The 18150-nt window shown below is 37.7% G+C and overlaps 1 protein-coding gene across 1 annotated transcript in view; it reads left to right on the forward strand.

Moving 5' to 3' along the window:
* maco1b (macoilin 1b) overlaps positions 1–18150 on the forward strand; it is a 76735-nt gene that overhangs the window by 25142 nt on the left and 33443 nt on the right. Inside the window, exon 6 of the mRNA XM_039739286.1 lies at positions 968–1475. Coding sequence (XP_039595220.1) covers positions 968–1475 — 508 coding nt within the window. The remainder of the gene's footprint in view (positions 1–967; positions 1476–18150) is intronic.

An 18150-nucleotide genomic window follows, 5' to 3' on the forward strand; every position in this document is an offset into this window, starting at 1 on the left:
GCAGTTCACTTGTTAGCCTTCAAACTGATCTGCTCAGTAATTGATAAGTTCTTTTGAATTCATGTTTAATCAATATCTACGTTTTGAATTTCTTTTTTTTTTGCATAAATGTTGTGCATCTATTCCGTTTAATCATTGCCTATGTGTTTTATTTATTGTATTGCTAAAACATATGATTTTCCGTGGTAAAGGTGTATTTCTTTAGTAAAATGCAGTATGATTTTCTCAATTTGTTTCTTTTAATGCTGTGGTAAAAATAGCTGTAAAATGGTAAGTGCATGTCATAAGTGGTCTAGGACTATATGAAGTGTATGAGAGTATTTTGGTTTACTATATGGTGCTCTAATGCAGGTGTTGTACCCCGACACAAATGCATAGTTTTTCCTTGATTGCAAGAGCACCCAAAGTCAATACACAAGGATAACATTTGTTGAATTGTTCACAAGAGCATGCTGTTAGAAACAATAACTTTTCTCTGGACTCTTTGTTAGGATTAATATTTTGTCATCCATGCAACTTGTTTGACATTGTTAATACTGATACACAAGATCTCTCACAAGCAACCATCTGCTAAAACGTAGTATTTAGTATTTTATTTTTGCCTTATAATTTATTGATCTTTGATTGTATCAAGGGCAATTTTTGTTAATTCACTTACATACTGTATTACCATTTTCTGTTTTAAGTACAGAATTGTAAATGAGCAATGCGAGTTTGTGTCTGAGATGTAAATGTCCAACCCACAATTAATTTTCATAGAACAACTTTAAACAACATCTAAAATAAGTAATAGAATTTCTCTGTGTTATTACATAGTTACTATGTGTTTCTTGCTTTCATCATAGACTTGCTTGTTTAACTAGCTTATTCATTACTTTATATTTTTGTCTGAATGTGAAATTCATAATTAAATCAAATTTTCTGTCTTGTATCTATTTTAAGACATCTTCTTTATGTTCTTTTCCAGCTGCAGTAGCCAAAGGGATTTTAGAAGTGGATTCAACAGCAGTTTCACAGCACAATGGGGGAATCCCTGCCAATAAAAAATTGGCAACAACATTACCAGAACTAGAATATAGAGAAAAGGGAAAAGAAAAGGACAGAGAGGTTAAAAAACAAAACCTTGGAATAAATAATAATATTTTACAGTCTGTAGACTCTAAAATACAAGAAATTGAGTATATGGAAAATCATATCAACAGTAAGAGATTAAACAATGATTTAGTAGGAAGTACAGAAAATCTTCTAAAAGAGGAAAATTGCACAGCCTCATCAAAAAACTACAAGAATGCCAGTGGTGTAGGCAACTCTTCACCACGCTGTCACAGCACTTCCAATGGGAGCATTCCCTCCTCTTCGTCCAGCAAAATTGATAAAAAACAAAAATGCCCTAGCAAGAGTCCCAGTACTCATAAGGATTTAATGGAAAATTGTATACCTAATAACCAGCTCAGCAAGCCTGACATTCTGGTGCGGTAAGTTTCTTCTTCTTTTTTAAAATTTTTTTGGCAGCTCATTATTTTAACTCTTTACAGTATAGAAGCGACTTCAATGTCTGTTTTCCATTATTTTTGTGATGTTCATCTCCAGTCTTTAATTAAATGATAACTAATCAAATAATTAATTTGGCATTACAAGTAACAATCTGATGTACTTGTCATCTTGTCAGTTTCATTAATCACATGTTGAATATATGTTAAAGGTCAAATCTCCATGCATTGATTTGTGTTAATCTTCCATCTATCTAGAATCTGTTTCTGCTTTACTTATTTCAGCATCTTTGGGGTGGGGAAACAGATCATTCACGAATTAGCAAAAATTAGCAGAAATTAACCCTGAACACCAGTCTAATTTCTGAACATACTTGCAAATTAACTCTCAGAAAACTCCTACTAGGCCAGATTTAAGTTGCCAATCAACCTAAGTTGCATATATTTTGCAGTTGGGAAGGGAGTTTGCATACTTGGACAAAAAGCTGAAGTCGAAATGGAGAAAATGTGTATGGATACAATTGCAGTTCAAACCCACTTTCTTAAAGCTTAAAGGCATCAGTACCCAACCATAACCAAGATCAGTTATGTATCATTTGTTACATTATTTTGAAAATGACAGTGAACCCAATAGCTGTTTTTATTATTTTCTGTAACCTAACAGATTGAGTTTACAGATATTCTGTATTATTATTTTTTTTTTTGTGAAGAAAAAAACATTTTAGTGCTTCAGAAATATTTTCCAGTATAATGATCTAGAGTTTGAAACTAGATCTGTGCAGCTGTGCAGAAATAACTTTTAAATTAGGTTTTCATTATTTAAAAATGTGTGCTGCTGAATATAAGCTATAGTAATTACTTGTAATGTTGAGCCTTAAAACTGAATACAATACTGCTGATTGTAACATTTTCAGTTCAACCTGATGAATGTAATTACCTATTTCATAACCCTTTTTACTTTTGAACATGAAAGGTTTAGGTTATTTGTTGCACTTTCTTTAACCATGTGTTCTGTCAAGACCACTCCATATATAATCACTCACAGGTATAATCCCACAGGATTCTGGGATACTGGTAATCATTAATTCATCATCATTTAGGTTTTACGTGCCCTTTACCAGCTAGTACTGAAATGATTCCTAACAACATATAAATGAAGCAATATTGAACATAGCTGACATATAAAATGACTTTTGGGGTACATTTGAAATTTTAATTTGAAAAATTAGTTATTTTTCATTTTGATTAATGTACTGTATTTATCTATACTGTGAAATGTGTGTGTATATCACCAGTGATTTACTCAACAAATCAAACAAACATCCCTTAATTGACCAAATGTAAATCTTAGCATGTGCTTAAATATACTCTTTGCATTGCAAAAATGTGCCAGGTGTTTGCATGTATTTTTAATAAATAAGAAAATAAGTCTGTCTATAGTAAATTTCATGAGGTGTTTGTGAAGTGCTTTGTAGGTTTTGCTTCAACTTTTCTATTAATAGTGTATTGGATATTTTGTCTTTGTTGCCACATCTGTAAAAACTGTTTGTTACTGTCCCAAATATATATAGTTTCAGTTTTGAATCTGTAATGTAAAATAGTTTCATTAGTTCAGTATATTAAAGGTGCCTTTTAAAAAATATAGGCAGCTTGATGTGATTCTAAAAGTAGGTCTTTTCTCAAGTCGATTTTGATCCATTGTAGTCACACATGGAGATGAAAGCATATCAAATAAACATTTATTTAGAACCATAGATAGACATATATGTAACTATCAGAGTGTAAATTAAGAGAAGGCCTCATAGTACCCTGTGCTGAATAAACAGATCAGAGAACGGAAACACAGAAATAATAAAAAAAAAAAAGGAAAAAAAAAGATTTAAAACTGAGCAGATATCTAGACTTTGAAGCATCAGAGCTCTTATTTTCACAAAATGTCTTGAACATTTCAGAAATATTTTTATAACAACAAAAGTAAGCTAAAAATATTTTTTGAATATTTTGGCCGTACCTTTTCCAATGAAATGAAATTTCTCCTTTCACCACTTCTCTTTTCACATCAACTAATGTAAGTAGATATTTAGTGTAAGCAGCAGTAACGTGATGGAGGCAGTGGTGCAGGTTAGAAACCCTCTGTAGTAGAAAATCACAAATAATACTTAAACGAAATATGTGTTTGTAGACACTGAGCACAAAATACCAGTATAACTAAAATGGTACATGCACATAGCCAGAACGAGATTTAAAAAAAAAAATTGTCTGAGCTTCCAGCTGACCCTTTTCCAAAGTCCATACACTTACAACTTATGGCTAATAGCAAGATATACATATCCAATCTGGTGATGTAGCAGTATTTAAAAAAAATGCATACTTCAGTTTAGACCCAGAGTGTTTTTTATTTCTTTCTTATTTTTAGTAGTGACTCCTTACAGCTATACTTTGGATGTAATACAGATGACAAATAATTTGTGATCTAAAATAGCTGTTTTCTTGCCTCACTGTTACTTTGACAAAAGAAGAAATTTTGGTAAATTACATGTGCTTAATTAACATTTTCAGCATAAAATAGGCAAAATATTGACCACTTGCCACTTGATTCTCTCATTCTTACCTGGTGATGAATTTACTAGGTTATGCAAGTCTTTCGTAAGATGGTATGAATTCGAACTGAATAACAAAGTGTTATAAGAGCATTCAGTATGTCAGAAAATGTGTCTGTTACACATATTTCACTATTCTTATTTAAGTTGACAAAACACTTTTTTATTGAATGAACAATGTTGTCTGACAACACCTGGCGCTGTGTGAAAAATGAATCGCCCCGTAGTTAAAACAACCCAGTTAACAGGATAATTACTATTGGCAGATTGAGCACAACTAGGCTTGAGTACAGCTGGCCCTGCTCAATATAAACACCATTTATTTTGATCTTCACTCCCAACGTCAAGTTGCCAGCACAAATATTTAGCAACACATTTTTTCTGATCTCTTCAGATATTTTGTTTGACTTTAGTATTGCTTTTCTATCAATATGTGTAGCTCCTGGACTCCACCAAGCCACAGTGACAGTCATAATCGCTAAATGTGAAACACTTGAAAAAGCTGTGAATCTTGCCAGAAATATCGCCCTGCAAAAAAATGCCTCCAGTGGTATAGTATATAATTATCTAGGATATGACAAAGAATCCTAAAATAAAAAAACCACAGGTTTCCCTTAATGTAATCAAGATCAGTGCTGTTGAATCCATAATCGGAAAAGGATTAGCAAAAAATGGCTTCACTTCAGAGTAGCAATGGGACGCCACTACTAACCAAGACGAAAATAAACACTCATCTGTTATTTGCTAGTTAATGCCTGGATAATTCTCAAGCATTTTGAGAAAATGTTGTATAGACCTGAGAAAAAGTTTAATCTTTTTGAATGACATGGGTAGAGTTCTAGCTAGTGTAAAGAAATTTAGTTTCATAGTAAGACCATTAAATGTGCAGTCAAACATGTTGGTGGTAGTGTCATGGCGTGTTGACACTTTTCTTCCTCAGAACCTAAACATCTTGTCACAATTGAAGAAACTATTAATTCACTTAAGGAGGATTGATGATTATCCACCCATGAGGTGAAGCTGAATTGTGCTTGAGTCTTGCAGCAAAAACTGTAATACAAAAAACAAAAGCATGCCTATATTGGAATGGCTGAGAAGAAGTTAAAATTGTTCTTACTGGCTTAGTCAATGTTCAGTCTTAAAACAAAATGAGATGCAGTGACAGGATTTGAAACAAGTAATTAACAAACCACTGTTTCAAAGTTAAAGTGTAAGGAAGAGTTGTCTGACGTTCCTCAGCAATGATGTGGAAGTCTGATTCCAAATTATAGGAAACATTTGGTTGCTATCTTTGCAGAAAAAAGTTAAGGGTAAGGGGATGTTTACTTTTTCATAGAACAGTTTCATACTTCACGTGGTATGATGCATAACAACTGTGGACGCTACTGCTACTCCACCTGTGTCATGTTTATACTTCATAGCATCCTTTATGTAAATCTGGGGCATTGCACAAGGTGGCAGTGCGAGATATTATCATGTTGAGAAAACAACATTCGGTTTCACTGTGTTGTGAATTGCCCGAAACATCAAATAAATTCAGAACACCTTGCCACAATATCTCTGAAAAGAATGGATGTTTAATGATTACATCCATCAATCCAGGGATGCACTGATACCAGCAAGTGTCTGGCGTGAGACAGAAATAATCTCTGGACGTGGGTATCTGCTCCTCGCAAGGTGAATACAAGCACACACATACACTGGTGCATTTTAGCATCACCAAATCCCCGTGGCTCAAATATGCTTCCACACATTCTGATGCTGTTGTGAAGGTGCAAAAATATGGCACAGGTGATAGTATGTATCGGATCATTACAGTTGGGAATATGCAACACTTATACACTGTGTGCACAATTATTAGGCAAGTGAGTATTTTGACCATATCATAATTTTCATGCATAAATTCCATCTCCAAGCTGAATAAACCTTGAATGCTTATTTGATTTAAGCATATCAGGTGATATGTAGCCCTGCGGTGGGCTGGCACCCTGCCCAGGGTTTGTTTCCTGCCTTGCGCCCTGTGTTGGCTGGGATTGGCTCCGGCAGACCCCCATGACCCTGTAGTTAGCATATAGCGTGATGGATGGAGGTGATATGTATTTCTGTAATGAGGGAGGGTGTGGCCTAAGGAGACCAACACCCAATATCAAGGTGTGCATAATTATTTAGCAGCTTCTTTTCCCTAAACAAAATGGGCCAAAAAAGAGATTTAATTGACTCTGTAAAAAGTCTTTCAGAGGGATGCAGCACTCTCCACATTGCTAAGATATTGGGGTGTGATCATAGAACCATCAAGCATTTTGTTGCAAATAGTCAACAGGGTCGTAAGAAACATGTTGAGAAAAAAAGATGCAAATTAACTGCCACAGGTTGGAGAAGAATCAAACGTGAAGAAAACAGAAATCCATTATCCTCTAGTGCTGTCATGTTCCAGAACTGCAACCTATCTGTAGTGCCTAGAAGTACAAAGTGTTCAGTGCTCAGAGACATGGCCAAGGTAAGGAAAGGTGAAACCCAACCACCACTGAACAAGACACATAAACTGAAACATCAAGACTGGGCCAAGGAGTATCTGAAGACAGATTTTTCAAAGGTTTTATGGACTGATGAGATGAGAGTGACACTTGATGGACCAGATGGATGAACCCGTGGGTGGATCAGTAACAGCACAGAGCTCCACTTCGACTCAGACGACCGGAAAGGTGGAGGTGGGGTACTGGTATGGGCAGGTATTATTAAAGATGAGCTAGTTGAACCTTTTCAGGTTGAAGATGGACTCAAATTCAACTCCCAAACCCATTCCCATTTTGTAGGAAACCTTTTCTTCAAGCAGTGGTACAGGAAAAAGTTAGCATCTTTCAGGAGGACCATGATTTTTATACAGGACAATGCTCCATCACATGCATCAAAGTATTCCACTGCGTGGCTAGCCAGTAAAGGCCTTAAAGATGACAGAATAATGACATGGCCCTCTTCCTCACCTGACCTAAACCCTATTGAGAACTTGTTGGCCCTTTTTAAACAGGAGATTTACAGGGAAGTAAAACAGTACACCTCTGTGAACAGCATTCTGGGAGGCTGTGGTTGCTGCTGCACAAAAAGTTGATCGGCAACAGATCAAGAAACTAACAGATTCCGGAGTTGGTCTTGTCCGATGCGAGAGATGGACATCTGAAGTGGAGCTCCGCTAGCAGTGGTGTTATTTTTCATATTATTTGCTTATTATCCTAAAGATATCCTGCATTTATTCAACCCGAGAGGGACTGCTACAGTATACGTAAGCACATATAAACATGGCCAACAAGAAGGGGGGTTCGAAAGAATCGAAAACTAAAGCTACACCCAAGCTGCAATCAGCAAGCCCCGGTTCTAGATACGGCCTTTCAAGAGACGGACCTGGATCAGATGGGCGAAAGCACAGACTCCTCAGGACCACAGTCCGCTATATCGTCGCCGGCTTAGAGCGAAAAGGGGAGCGAAGGTGCGATCGTGAGTGCAGATCTGGATAGCTCGCCGATTGTGGAGAAGATCACATGAAACTGGAAAGGGCCTTGAAGTTCGCGGCTTCAGTCACGCAGTTACGCGAGCCTGGAGCAGCTGGGACACTGGCTACAGCAAAGTCTGCTGCTTCATCTACGGTACAAGAAAGCACAATTGAACTATCTGAACTGAAGGTGTTGCTCGCTGAGCTCACGCAAGATATAAAGAAAGCGAGAAGGCTAATGAGAAAGCAAGGGCAAAGGCACATGAGAGACTGAAACAGGAGATGAAACAGGCCAATGAATGGCTGCGACAGGAATTCCAACAGGCAAATGAAAGGCTGCGTCAAGAGGTGCAACTTGAGCTTCGACAGGTGCTGGATAAAATTGAAGAGCGCATTCAGGAAATCTCGGTTAAAGTGAGCACGCTTACTGATCAATTGGAGCATTTCAAGGAGACATTCACGAATCGGATTGAAATGGCCGAACATTTAGCTGCCAGTGCCGAGGAAAGAGCAGTAAATGTCAGTTCCGAATGCAAAAAACTCGGAGAAAAACTTGGAGACAGATTGGCTGCTTTAGAAGATGGGAGTAGAAGGTATAATGTCAGAATTGAAGGTCTGCCGGAGAATTGAGAAAGTTCAAACCCTGTGATTTTCGCAGCTGAACTTTTTTCTAAAATAATCGGGGACGACTTTAAAGCAGAATCTTAGATAGCAGCGGCTTACCGCTTACGCGGATCAAACACCGTCAGACCCCCGACCAAGATCTTTTATAGTTCGTTTTGAACGATTATCATTTAAGCTAGAGGTGATGGCACTCCTCAGAAACAAGGAAGATATTGTATATGAAAATAACCACATTCTTATCTTCCCTGACTTCTCTCCAGCAACAGCTACTAAACGCACAGCCTTCTATAATATTAAACAGCGGCTACGGCAAGCCAGTGTCAAATACTGCCTCCTGTATCCGGCAAAACTGAAAGTGGAATGGCAGGGTCAATTCTATGTCTTCACTAGCAAGGAAGCAGCAGAAAAGGAATTAAGAAAGCTGATCCCGGGACTATTCTGATACATAATAGTGAGTCATGGCGGTTAATGATAAAGCAAAGATTAATAATCTTTTGTCTGATCTATTCGTTTTAAAATACGGGTTTTTATCAGCATATATTCTAATATATTCTCATTATTACTTAGTATTACTAGGGTGCTATCTGTATATGTTTTATTGTGCTTAATTATTCTTTTTTTTTTCTCTTTTTCTTTTCTAATTATTTCATCCCTACCCTAAACGAGACTGTTCAATATCATACCCTTGGTTTACTGTTATTCCTATTACTGCATTAAGACTTGTTATGCTTCTTCTGGACACATTTTTAACACCATCCCCCGGGTTTATTATCTGGGTGTATCATCTTAATGCACTAAAATTGCTGAAGACTATATATATATATATATATATTCCTTTTTTTTTTTTTTTTGAGATATCTCTATCTTCTCTTATGTCTTTTAACCCTAAAGTGCCGCTGCATTGGAGCTTGTTTTGCTTTGGACGTACTCTGTCTCTGGGTATGTCAGAGGACTGGGACTGTGTGAAGTGGGTTTTAGCCTCACTTGGGGAGGCAAAAAGGGAGGGTGGGGGGTTAAGAGGGGAGATAAAGAGAGCAGGCCTGATCTATACCTAATCTATCCTCTCAGTCTTTATAATTATAATAAGACTCAGGGGTGGGGATTGATCTGTTCTTACCTTAATTTTTCTCTTTGTAAAAACTTGATTGCTTTGTATGGATTGTAATAAAATTAAAAAAAAGAAATTAACAGATTCATGGAAGGATTATTGCTGTTATTGAAAAGAAGGTTGGCTATATTGGTCACTTATTTATTTATTTATTTTTTTCCCATGTCAGAAATGTTTATTTGGAAATTATGTGTTGTTTGTTTATTATTCTCACTTTAACAGATGAAAATAAACAAGGGAGATCAGGAAAATGTAAGTTTTTGATTTAGTTGCATCATAATTCTGCACACTAATAGTTACCTAATAATTGTGCACATACGTGTATTCCCCTGATAATGTTCACACTCACATTTTCTTTGCATAACATTCAGGTTTATTAACATGTTGGATTGACTGATGGCACTGTATTTGTTTCATATTAAAAGGAATCCCAAAAATACAACTTGCCTAATAATTGTGTACACAGTGCATTCTCTATGCAAGAAACAGATGGGGAAAAAAGCACCACAAATACATTTGTATGTCAGGTAGGGGTGGGCGGTATGATTAAAATTCTATATCACAGTATTTTTCTAAATTATCCTGGTTACACAGTATTCAACGGTATTTTTTTTCCTATGCATGAGTGGATGTTAACCACATTTTCCACTGCAATTCCTGCAGTAGACTGGCTAAGAATAGCCTATTCCACTGTCATGTACATTGTACAAAAAAAACATTTTAATGTGCACACAAGTATTAATACAGGTTTGCATGGCCCCATAAAGTGATAGTTTTCAAGTGGGTGGCACTAATGAAGAGAAGGAATCACATTGCATGACAGATGCAGTCAAAATATAGAACCTTTTTGTTGAACAAATTTTGCAAAAACCTAAACTATAATTTTGACAGCATATTTTCAACCACCCAAAGAGGCATTTAGACTTAGTAAAATATCCAGAGGTGCTTGTCAGAAGTTGTATTGCACTGTCCATGATTTAGAAAAGGAATAAATAAAAAATATTTTTTGTAAACCAACTACACTTTCTGTTAATATTAACAATCTCTGTCCACTGACACGTTAAAGTGACTTTTTAAACAACTTTACCATCATTAAACTGCATAATATTTAAACTAATAAATAACAGTAAAATAAATAATAGTATTATTACTGATAGTTGCACTATTACTTCAAGACTTCAAGCCCAGGTGCATTACACAGTATTCACCAAATTAAAATAAAACAAGTGCAACATGGTGATGACATCTTTACCAACTGAACCATCATTTAGACAAACTGCATTAATATGGACCTTGCTATATACATAAATAATAAAACTGCAACTTGCATTTATAATGCTATTTGTGGTATAGCCCTACGGAATCGTATTAGGGCCACGGTGAAGGAACAAAAAAAATACGGACACAGGGAAGAAAAAAACTATGTCGAGATTAAAGTCAACATTTCCACTTTGTCATAGTTTATTTTATAACTAGCAAAATACCCGCGCTTCCCAGCGGAGAAGTAGTGTGTTAAAGAAGCAATGAAAAGAAAAGGAAACATTTTGAAAATAACGTAACCTGATTGTCAATGTAATTGTTTTGTCACTGTTGTGAGTGATGAGTGTTGTTGTCATATATATATATATATTTACACACACACACATAAACATATATATATATCTATATATCTATATATATATCTATATCTATATCTATATATATATATCTATATCTCTATCTATATATATATATATATATATCTACACACACACATATATAAACATATATACACACACAGCTATTTCGTATCAGTGCAATACGCTGTTTGTTAAAACGGTTGACTCCCGCTCTTACGTGCAATAACAAATCAAATCATTCAGTTGTCTTTGCTCATATGTCATTTTAGAGCTGGACGCCTGGCATCTTTTTGGCCACAAGTTCGTTTCTGTTTGGTGTGAGGTTCTGTGTTGTGGAGATTCTCAGGATGGATTGCAGGTGCTCATCAGTGAGGCGACTCCTGTGTGCTGTTTTGTTAGTCTTTATCACTGAGAAGAGCTTCTCACACAGATATGTGCTACCAAACATGCACAAGGTTCGAGCCGCATGTAGACGGACTTTTTGTTCTTCAAAGTCACCAAAGCGCCGTGCAAACTCAGTGCGCAGTGCGCTCAGTTTATCAGCAAAGTGCGTATTTGGGAACAACGTAGTGACGACTTGGTTTAACATTACTTGGCAACAGGGAAAGTGGGGCAAGGTGAACTGGTGCATTTGTGTCTCCCATAAAAGCAGCTTCACTTGAAATCACTTTGTGATTGTGCACGGGTTAAAAGCGTCCGCTGAAGTGTCAGATTCTTATTTAATTATGCTGTTTTCTGTATCTTCTGAATTGCATTCAGGTTACCCTGATGCAAGGCAGCTGAAGCGCTGCATTATGGGATCTGTAGTTTATTGTGTTACCAGCGCTTCATATACCGGGCTTTAATAACAATAATACAGTATATAAAATGATCTCGGGCGGATATAATTACGCCGGGCGGATGTGGCCCCCCTTGAGTTTGACACATATGGACTAAATAGAACTTGAAAAGATATATTTTTTCAAATGTGATCGCGCAATTCAGATAGAGTTGACGCCAAGACTACAGCCTGCATGCCTCAATGAGTCATCCTCCTCGCTCTTACTTTTTACCGTTCATCTAATGAATACACTGAGTATGGCTTTACCAAAACAATCATTGATGGCGAATAAAGTATCCATTATTCGAGTATGTAGAGCGGGATATATATATATATATATATATATATATATATATATATATATATATATATATATATATATATATATATATATATATATATATATATATATATATATATATATATACCCTCTGAGAAGTAGTGTGTTAAAAAAGGTAGAAAATGAAAAGGGAACATTTTAAAAATAACGTAACATGACTGTCAATATACAGTATTTGTTTTGTGAGTGTTACTGAGTGTTGCTGTCATCAAGGATTTGATTATCATTATTTCTTTCAATCAGGTTCGTATTTGTAGGATGTGTTGTGTTCAAGTTACATTCCGTGTTTGTCAATCGTTGTAAAGATGACAGGTTTCATTCATCGATTCGTTTCTTACTGCATCAATAAACAGCTCGTCTTCTTCTTTATCTGAGACCTGACACACTGCATGCACGGGTTTTTTTTACACTGTCTTCCTTTAGCGGGACATGGACTTTTTCCACCGTGTGCTTTGTTTCCACAGTAGCTGCATTTATGAATATGCTTATCAGAATATGCCTTTTAAATTGTGTAATTCGGTTTTTGTTCAGCGCTCTTTGGAACTGTTGCTTTTTATCTGTGCACTGCATCAGTTCACGTGAGCCGCTCGGTGTACTTGCATCGAAGGTTCCCAGCTGTGCTGGTGCCATCTCGTGCTATGTCCATAGCTTTATTTAATGTTACCTTAGTCCTGGCACTTAAAACTTTCTCTCGCAGTTTCGCTGAGTTTGTGTCAAACACCACCCTGACCATCTCATCTTCCTCTCCATAAGCACAGTCCTTCACCCGTGAATATTTACCCGTGGCAGTTTGCTATTGGATTGCCGCTGACGGACGGCCTTATATGGGCAGGCACTAAATTACAAACGCCAGCGGCAGCCTGTCTATGAACTTAATTTAAAGTGTAGGTTTACATCGTGCTTTGTTTCCGAAGTAGCAGAACTCATGAATATGGTTGTATATGTCACTCGCTTCGCTTCTTATTGTTTCGCTGCCTTCTCAATTATATAATGCATGTTTTCTGCAGCGCTTTTTTGAGATCTTCCTGGTTTTCTATGTACTGCGTGATTACGTGGGAGGCGTGATGATGTCACACGAAACTCCGCCCCCACGGCGTTGAAGCTCATCTCCATTACAGTAAATGGAGAAAAACTGCTTCCAGTTATGACCATTACGCGTAGAATTTCGATATAAAACCTGCCCAACTTTTGTAAGGAAGCTGTAAGGAATGAACCTGCCAAATTTCAGCCTTCCACCCACACGGGAAGTTGGAGAATTAGTGAGTGAGTCAGTGAGTGAGTGAGTGAGTGAGGGTTTTGCCTTTTATTAGTATAGATTAAAGTAGAATGTCGTAAACTAAACTTCATCCTAAAATCAATGTTTAATTTACTAGATTTTCTCAAACCCCATCATAAGTTTATGCAGCACATTAAATGCTTTGTGTTAAGTGTTCCCCGACCCAGTTGTTAATCACTATGCTTCTTAAACTGAATTCCTCTGCACTAAGAGAGCGATCACCGTACAGAATCCATTCACTTCATGATATTTCTGCTCTATGCTCTAATTTAGAATGCTAAGATAAATACTTGATATAATTTTCATGATGAAATGCATTAAAGCAGGTATTAAACATGCACGGTAGTGAGGCGGTAGTGCTGCTCCCTCGCAGTAAGGGATCCCCAGGTGTATGTTCAGTGTAGAGAACATTATGGCAGGTGTGACGAGGTTCCAAAAAACTGGATGTATGAAGGAGTATCACAAAGGTTTAACTTAAATATTGTGTAAATGTTGGGTTTGTGATTTGGTGATCGGAGACAAGAACACAGAATTCAATGGATGTTCTTCTGAGTGGGCTTTTTTATTGCACGTGTGCTGTCTGTCTAACGTACCAAAACCCCAGTTCCTATCCTTCCTTTTTCTTTCTCCACATAACCAGTCACCACATGATAAACGTCTTTGTGAAATTAAAGCTAGTTATATATATAAACTTAGCCCACAGAGTGTTCAGAACTTTAAAAATATCTTCGTTATACATGTTTTATTATGCCATCCATTCAGGGTTGCGCCCATCCCAGCAAGCATTGTGTGCGAGGCAGGAGCAAATCCTGAACGAGTCACCAGCATATCGCAGGGTGAATACGAGCAAAACATACACTAGCAGGGTCAATATAGCATAACAAAACCCCACATCCTACATGACTGAAACTGAAGCACACCGCGTAAACCCACCAGAAAAACATGCAAATTCAAGGCAGGGTACACCCGAGACACCCTTGCTGCAAGGCAGCAGTGTAACCTCAACGCCGCCGTGCCCCCACATTATTAATACATGCTTTAATGCATTTCATCATGAAAATTATATCGAGTATTTATCTTAGCATTCTAAATGTTCAGAGAGCAGGAATATCATTAAGTGAATGGATTCTGTGTGGAGATCGCTGCCTGCGCCTCCTCAGTACAAGAGTAAGTCAGTTTAAGAAGAACGTACCGATTTAACATGGCTCGGGGAACACTTAACACAAAGCATTTAATGTGCTATATAACTTATGACGGGGTTTGAGAAACTCTAGTACGATGAAGTTTAGTTTACAATGTTCTACTTTAATGACAAATTACGAGAATAAAATCAAGATGTTGACTTTAATTTTGACATAAACGGCGAGAATAAAGTGGAAATGTCGACTTTATTCTCGTCATAAGCATCGAGATTAAAGTGGAAATGTCGAGAATAAAGTCAACATGTCATCACACTATTAAACAGTACCCAGGTACATTACACTGTATTGAAAACAAATAAAACAAGTACAACTTGGCTTGCAGTATTATCCAGTAGTTTAGAAACAGTATTCACACATTTGAATATAATGGTCCACATCCGACCCTTTAAAACCAAAGTATCTCCAGGCAACGGACGCAACTCCTTTTTTTCCGCAAAAGCTCTGCTGTGTCATCATGTTCAACTTTATTGTCGGCTTCAGTTTCGGAATGTTCTTTGTCCATTTTCACCACCAATACCTACACTACCAGTACCTATTTAGCAGTGTAGCAGTGAAAAAGAGCCCCCACGCAACACCTCTGTGATTAGGGGTGTAGCATTGAAAAAGGTCCCCACTTGAACATTTTCCTGCTGCACCACATTCCTAACGTCCTTTAGGCAATTTAAACCGGTGTTGCGATATAAGAAAAATCCATATCCTAACAAAAATAAAAAACGGTTTTCGGTATGAACCAGTATACCACCCAGCACTAATGTCAGCATTTAAGTTTGATGATTTGCTTCACCACATCGAACCGTTCATCAAGCTTCGAAGCACACATTTTGATCCTGTAGGGTCTCCAAAGTGGCTTGCTATCACATGTGGATAGTAAACAAAGACTCTGATGTCATACTTAACGTTGAACACACTGCTCTTTTTTTTTTTTTTTCCTCTCTTCTCTGATACTGCATTTTGTGCACACATTACGTTAATTTCTGAGGACACGCTCGAAGGACTTGTCAAATGAACGATGGGAAAACGTGGCAGTCATATTTGTATGTGTATGCATTCTGAGCGTGAGTTATGAATCGTCCTTTACAGTTCTAGCTGTTGTTGAATAACTTTCCAGCTGTTGTTGAATAACTTTGTTTAAATAAATAACATTAAGTAAACATTAAATTAAAGATATTTTTGTTCCCTGTGTATTTGAAGTTATAAAAAGCCTGATTCATGAAGTGAAACTGGTCAACATGTAATCACATTTGGCTCTTCTACAACAGAGTTATAAATCTTGTCCTTTTTAAAAGTTTTAGGATTTCTAAAGTAAATTAGTAGCATTGTCAGTAATCAAGTATGCATTTTTAAGTACTTCAGAGCTTTAAGTCAATGTAACTTTCTTAAGTGTTTATTATTAAAAGTTACTTTATACTGCATATACTGTCATTATACACTTTTGTGTTAATGGGGAAAAAAAGATTGTCTCTTCTTTGTATTCATTATTCTAATGAGAATGTGTAATGTATCAAAACAGTGTGTTTCTTCGTGTTGGTCCCAAGCCCGGATAAATGGGGAGGGTTATGTCAGGAAGGGTTTCCTGTGTAAAATTTTGCCAAATCAATATGCAGACAACAATACAAATTTCCATACCGGATTGGTCGAGCCCCAGGTTAACAATGACCGCCACCAGTACTGTTAGCCAACAGGGTGCTGGTGGAAATTGGGCTACTCTTGGCCGAAGAAGAAGAGAAGGGAGACGTGTCTGTAAGCAGGAGGAGAGGAGGAAAGTAAAGAGAGTGGAACTGAGGTTAGGAACTTTGAATGTTGGCAGTATGACTGGTAAGGGGAGAGAGAGTTAGCAGTTATGATGGAGAGAAGGAAGGTTGATATATTGTGTGTGCAAGAGACTAAATGTAAGGGGAGTAAGGCCAGGTGGATTGGAGGTGGATTCAAATTGTTCTATCATGGTGTGGATGGGAGGAGAAATGGGGTAGAAGTTATTCTGAAGGAATAGTATGTGAAGAGTGTTTTGGAGGTGAAAATAGTGTAGGGCAGAGTAATGATTATGAAGCTGGGAATTGTAGGTGTGATGATGAATGTTTTTAGTGCATATGCACTGCAAGTTGGGTGTGCAGTGGGTGAGAGAAAAGGTTTTTGGAATGAGTTGAAGTGATGAACAGTGTACACAAGGGACAGAAAGTGGTGATTGGAGCGGATTTCAGTGGGCATGTTGGTGAAGGGAACAGTGGAGACAAGAAGGTGATGGGTAGGTATGGTGTCAAGGAGAGGAATGAAGAAGGTCAGAGGATAGTGGATTTTGCCAAAAGGATAGACATGGCTGTGGTGAATACGTATTTTAAGAAAAGGAAGGAACATAGGGTTACGAACAAGAGTGGAGGAAGATGCACACAGGTAGATTACATCCTGTGCAAAAGAGTTGATCTGAAGGAGATTGAAGACTGCTAAGTGGTGGCAGGGGATAGTGTAGTTAAGCAGCATAGGATGGTGGTCTGTAGAATGATGTTGGAGATCAAGAAGAGGAAGAGAGTGAGGGCAGAGCTAAGGATCAAATGGTGGAGGTTGAAAAAGGAAGACTGCAGGGTTGAGTTTAGGGAAGAGGTGAGACAAGCACTGGGTGGCAGTGAAGAGTTACCAGACAGCTGGGAAACCACAGCAGATGTAGTAAGGGTGACAGCAAGAAGGGTGCGTGGCGTGACATCTGGAGAGAGGAAGGAGGGAAAGGAAACCTGGTGGTGGAATGAAGAAACACAGAAGAGTATGCAGAGGAACAGGATGGCAAAGAAGTGGTATAGTCGGAGAGATAAAGTAGACAAGAGTACAAGGAGATAAGGTGCAAGGTGAAGAGAGAGGTGGCGAAGGCTAAAGAAAAGGCGTATGATGAGTTGTATGACAGGTTGGACACTAAGGTGGGAGAAAAGGACCTGTACCGATTGGCTAGACAGAGGGACCGAGCTGGGAAAGATTTGCAGCGGGTTAGGGTGATAAAGGATAAAGATGGAAACGTACTCACAAGCGAGAAGTGTGTTGAGCAGATGGAAAGAGTACAAGAGAGAGAAGAGGTTGGATGATGTGGAGATAGTGAATCAGAAAGTGCAACGGATTAGCAAGGAGGAAGTAAGGACAGCTTTGAAGAGGATGAAAAATGGAAAAGCCATTGGTCCAGATGACATACCTATGGAAACATGGAGGTGTTCAGGAGAGATAGCAGTGGATTTTTTAACCAGATTGTTTAATGGAATCTTGGAAAGTGAGAGGATGCCTGAGGGGTGGAGAAGTGTACTGGTGCCGATATTTAAGAATAAGCGGAATTAAAATTCATGAGTCACAGCATGAAGTTATGGGACAGGGTAGTGGAAGCTAGGTTAAGAAGTGAGCTGATGATTAGTGAGCAGCAGTATGATTTCATGCCAAGGAAGAGCACCATAGATGCAATGTTTGCTCTGAGGATGTTGATGGAGAAGTTTAGAGAAGGCCAGGAGGAGTTGCTTTGCGTTTTTGTGGACATGGAGAAAGCATATGACAGGGTGCCTCGAGAGGAGTTGTTTGAGGAAGTTGGGGAATGGCAGAGAAGTACATAAGAGTTGTACAGG

Source organism: Polypterus senegalus, chromosome 17, assembly GCF_016835505.1.
Source record: "Polypterus senegalus isolate Bchr_013 chromosome 17, ASM1683550v1, whole genome shotgun sequence".
Classification (NCBI taxonomy): Eukaryota; Metazoa; Chordata; class Cladistia; order Polypteriformes; family Polypteridae; genus Polypterus; species Polypterus senegalus.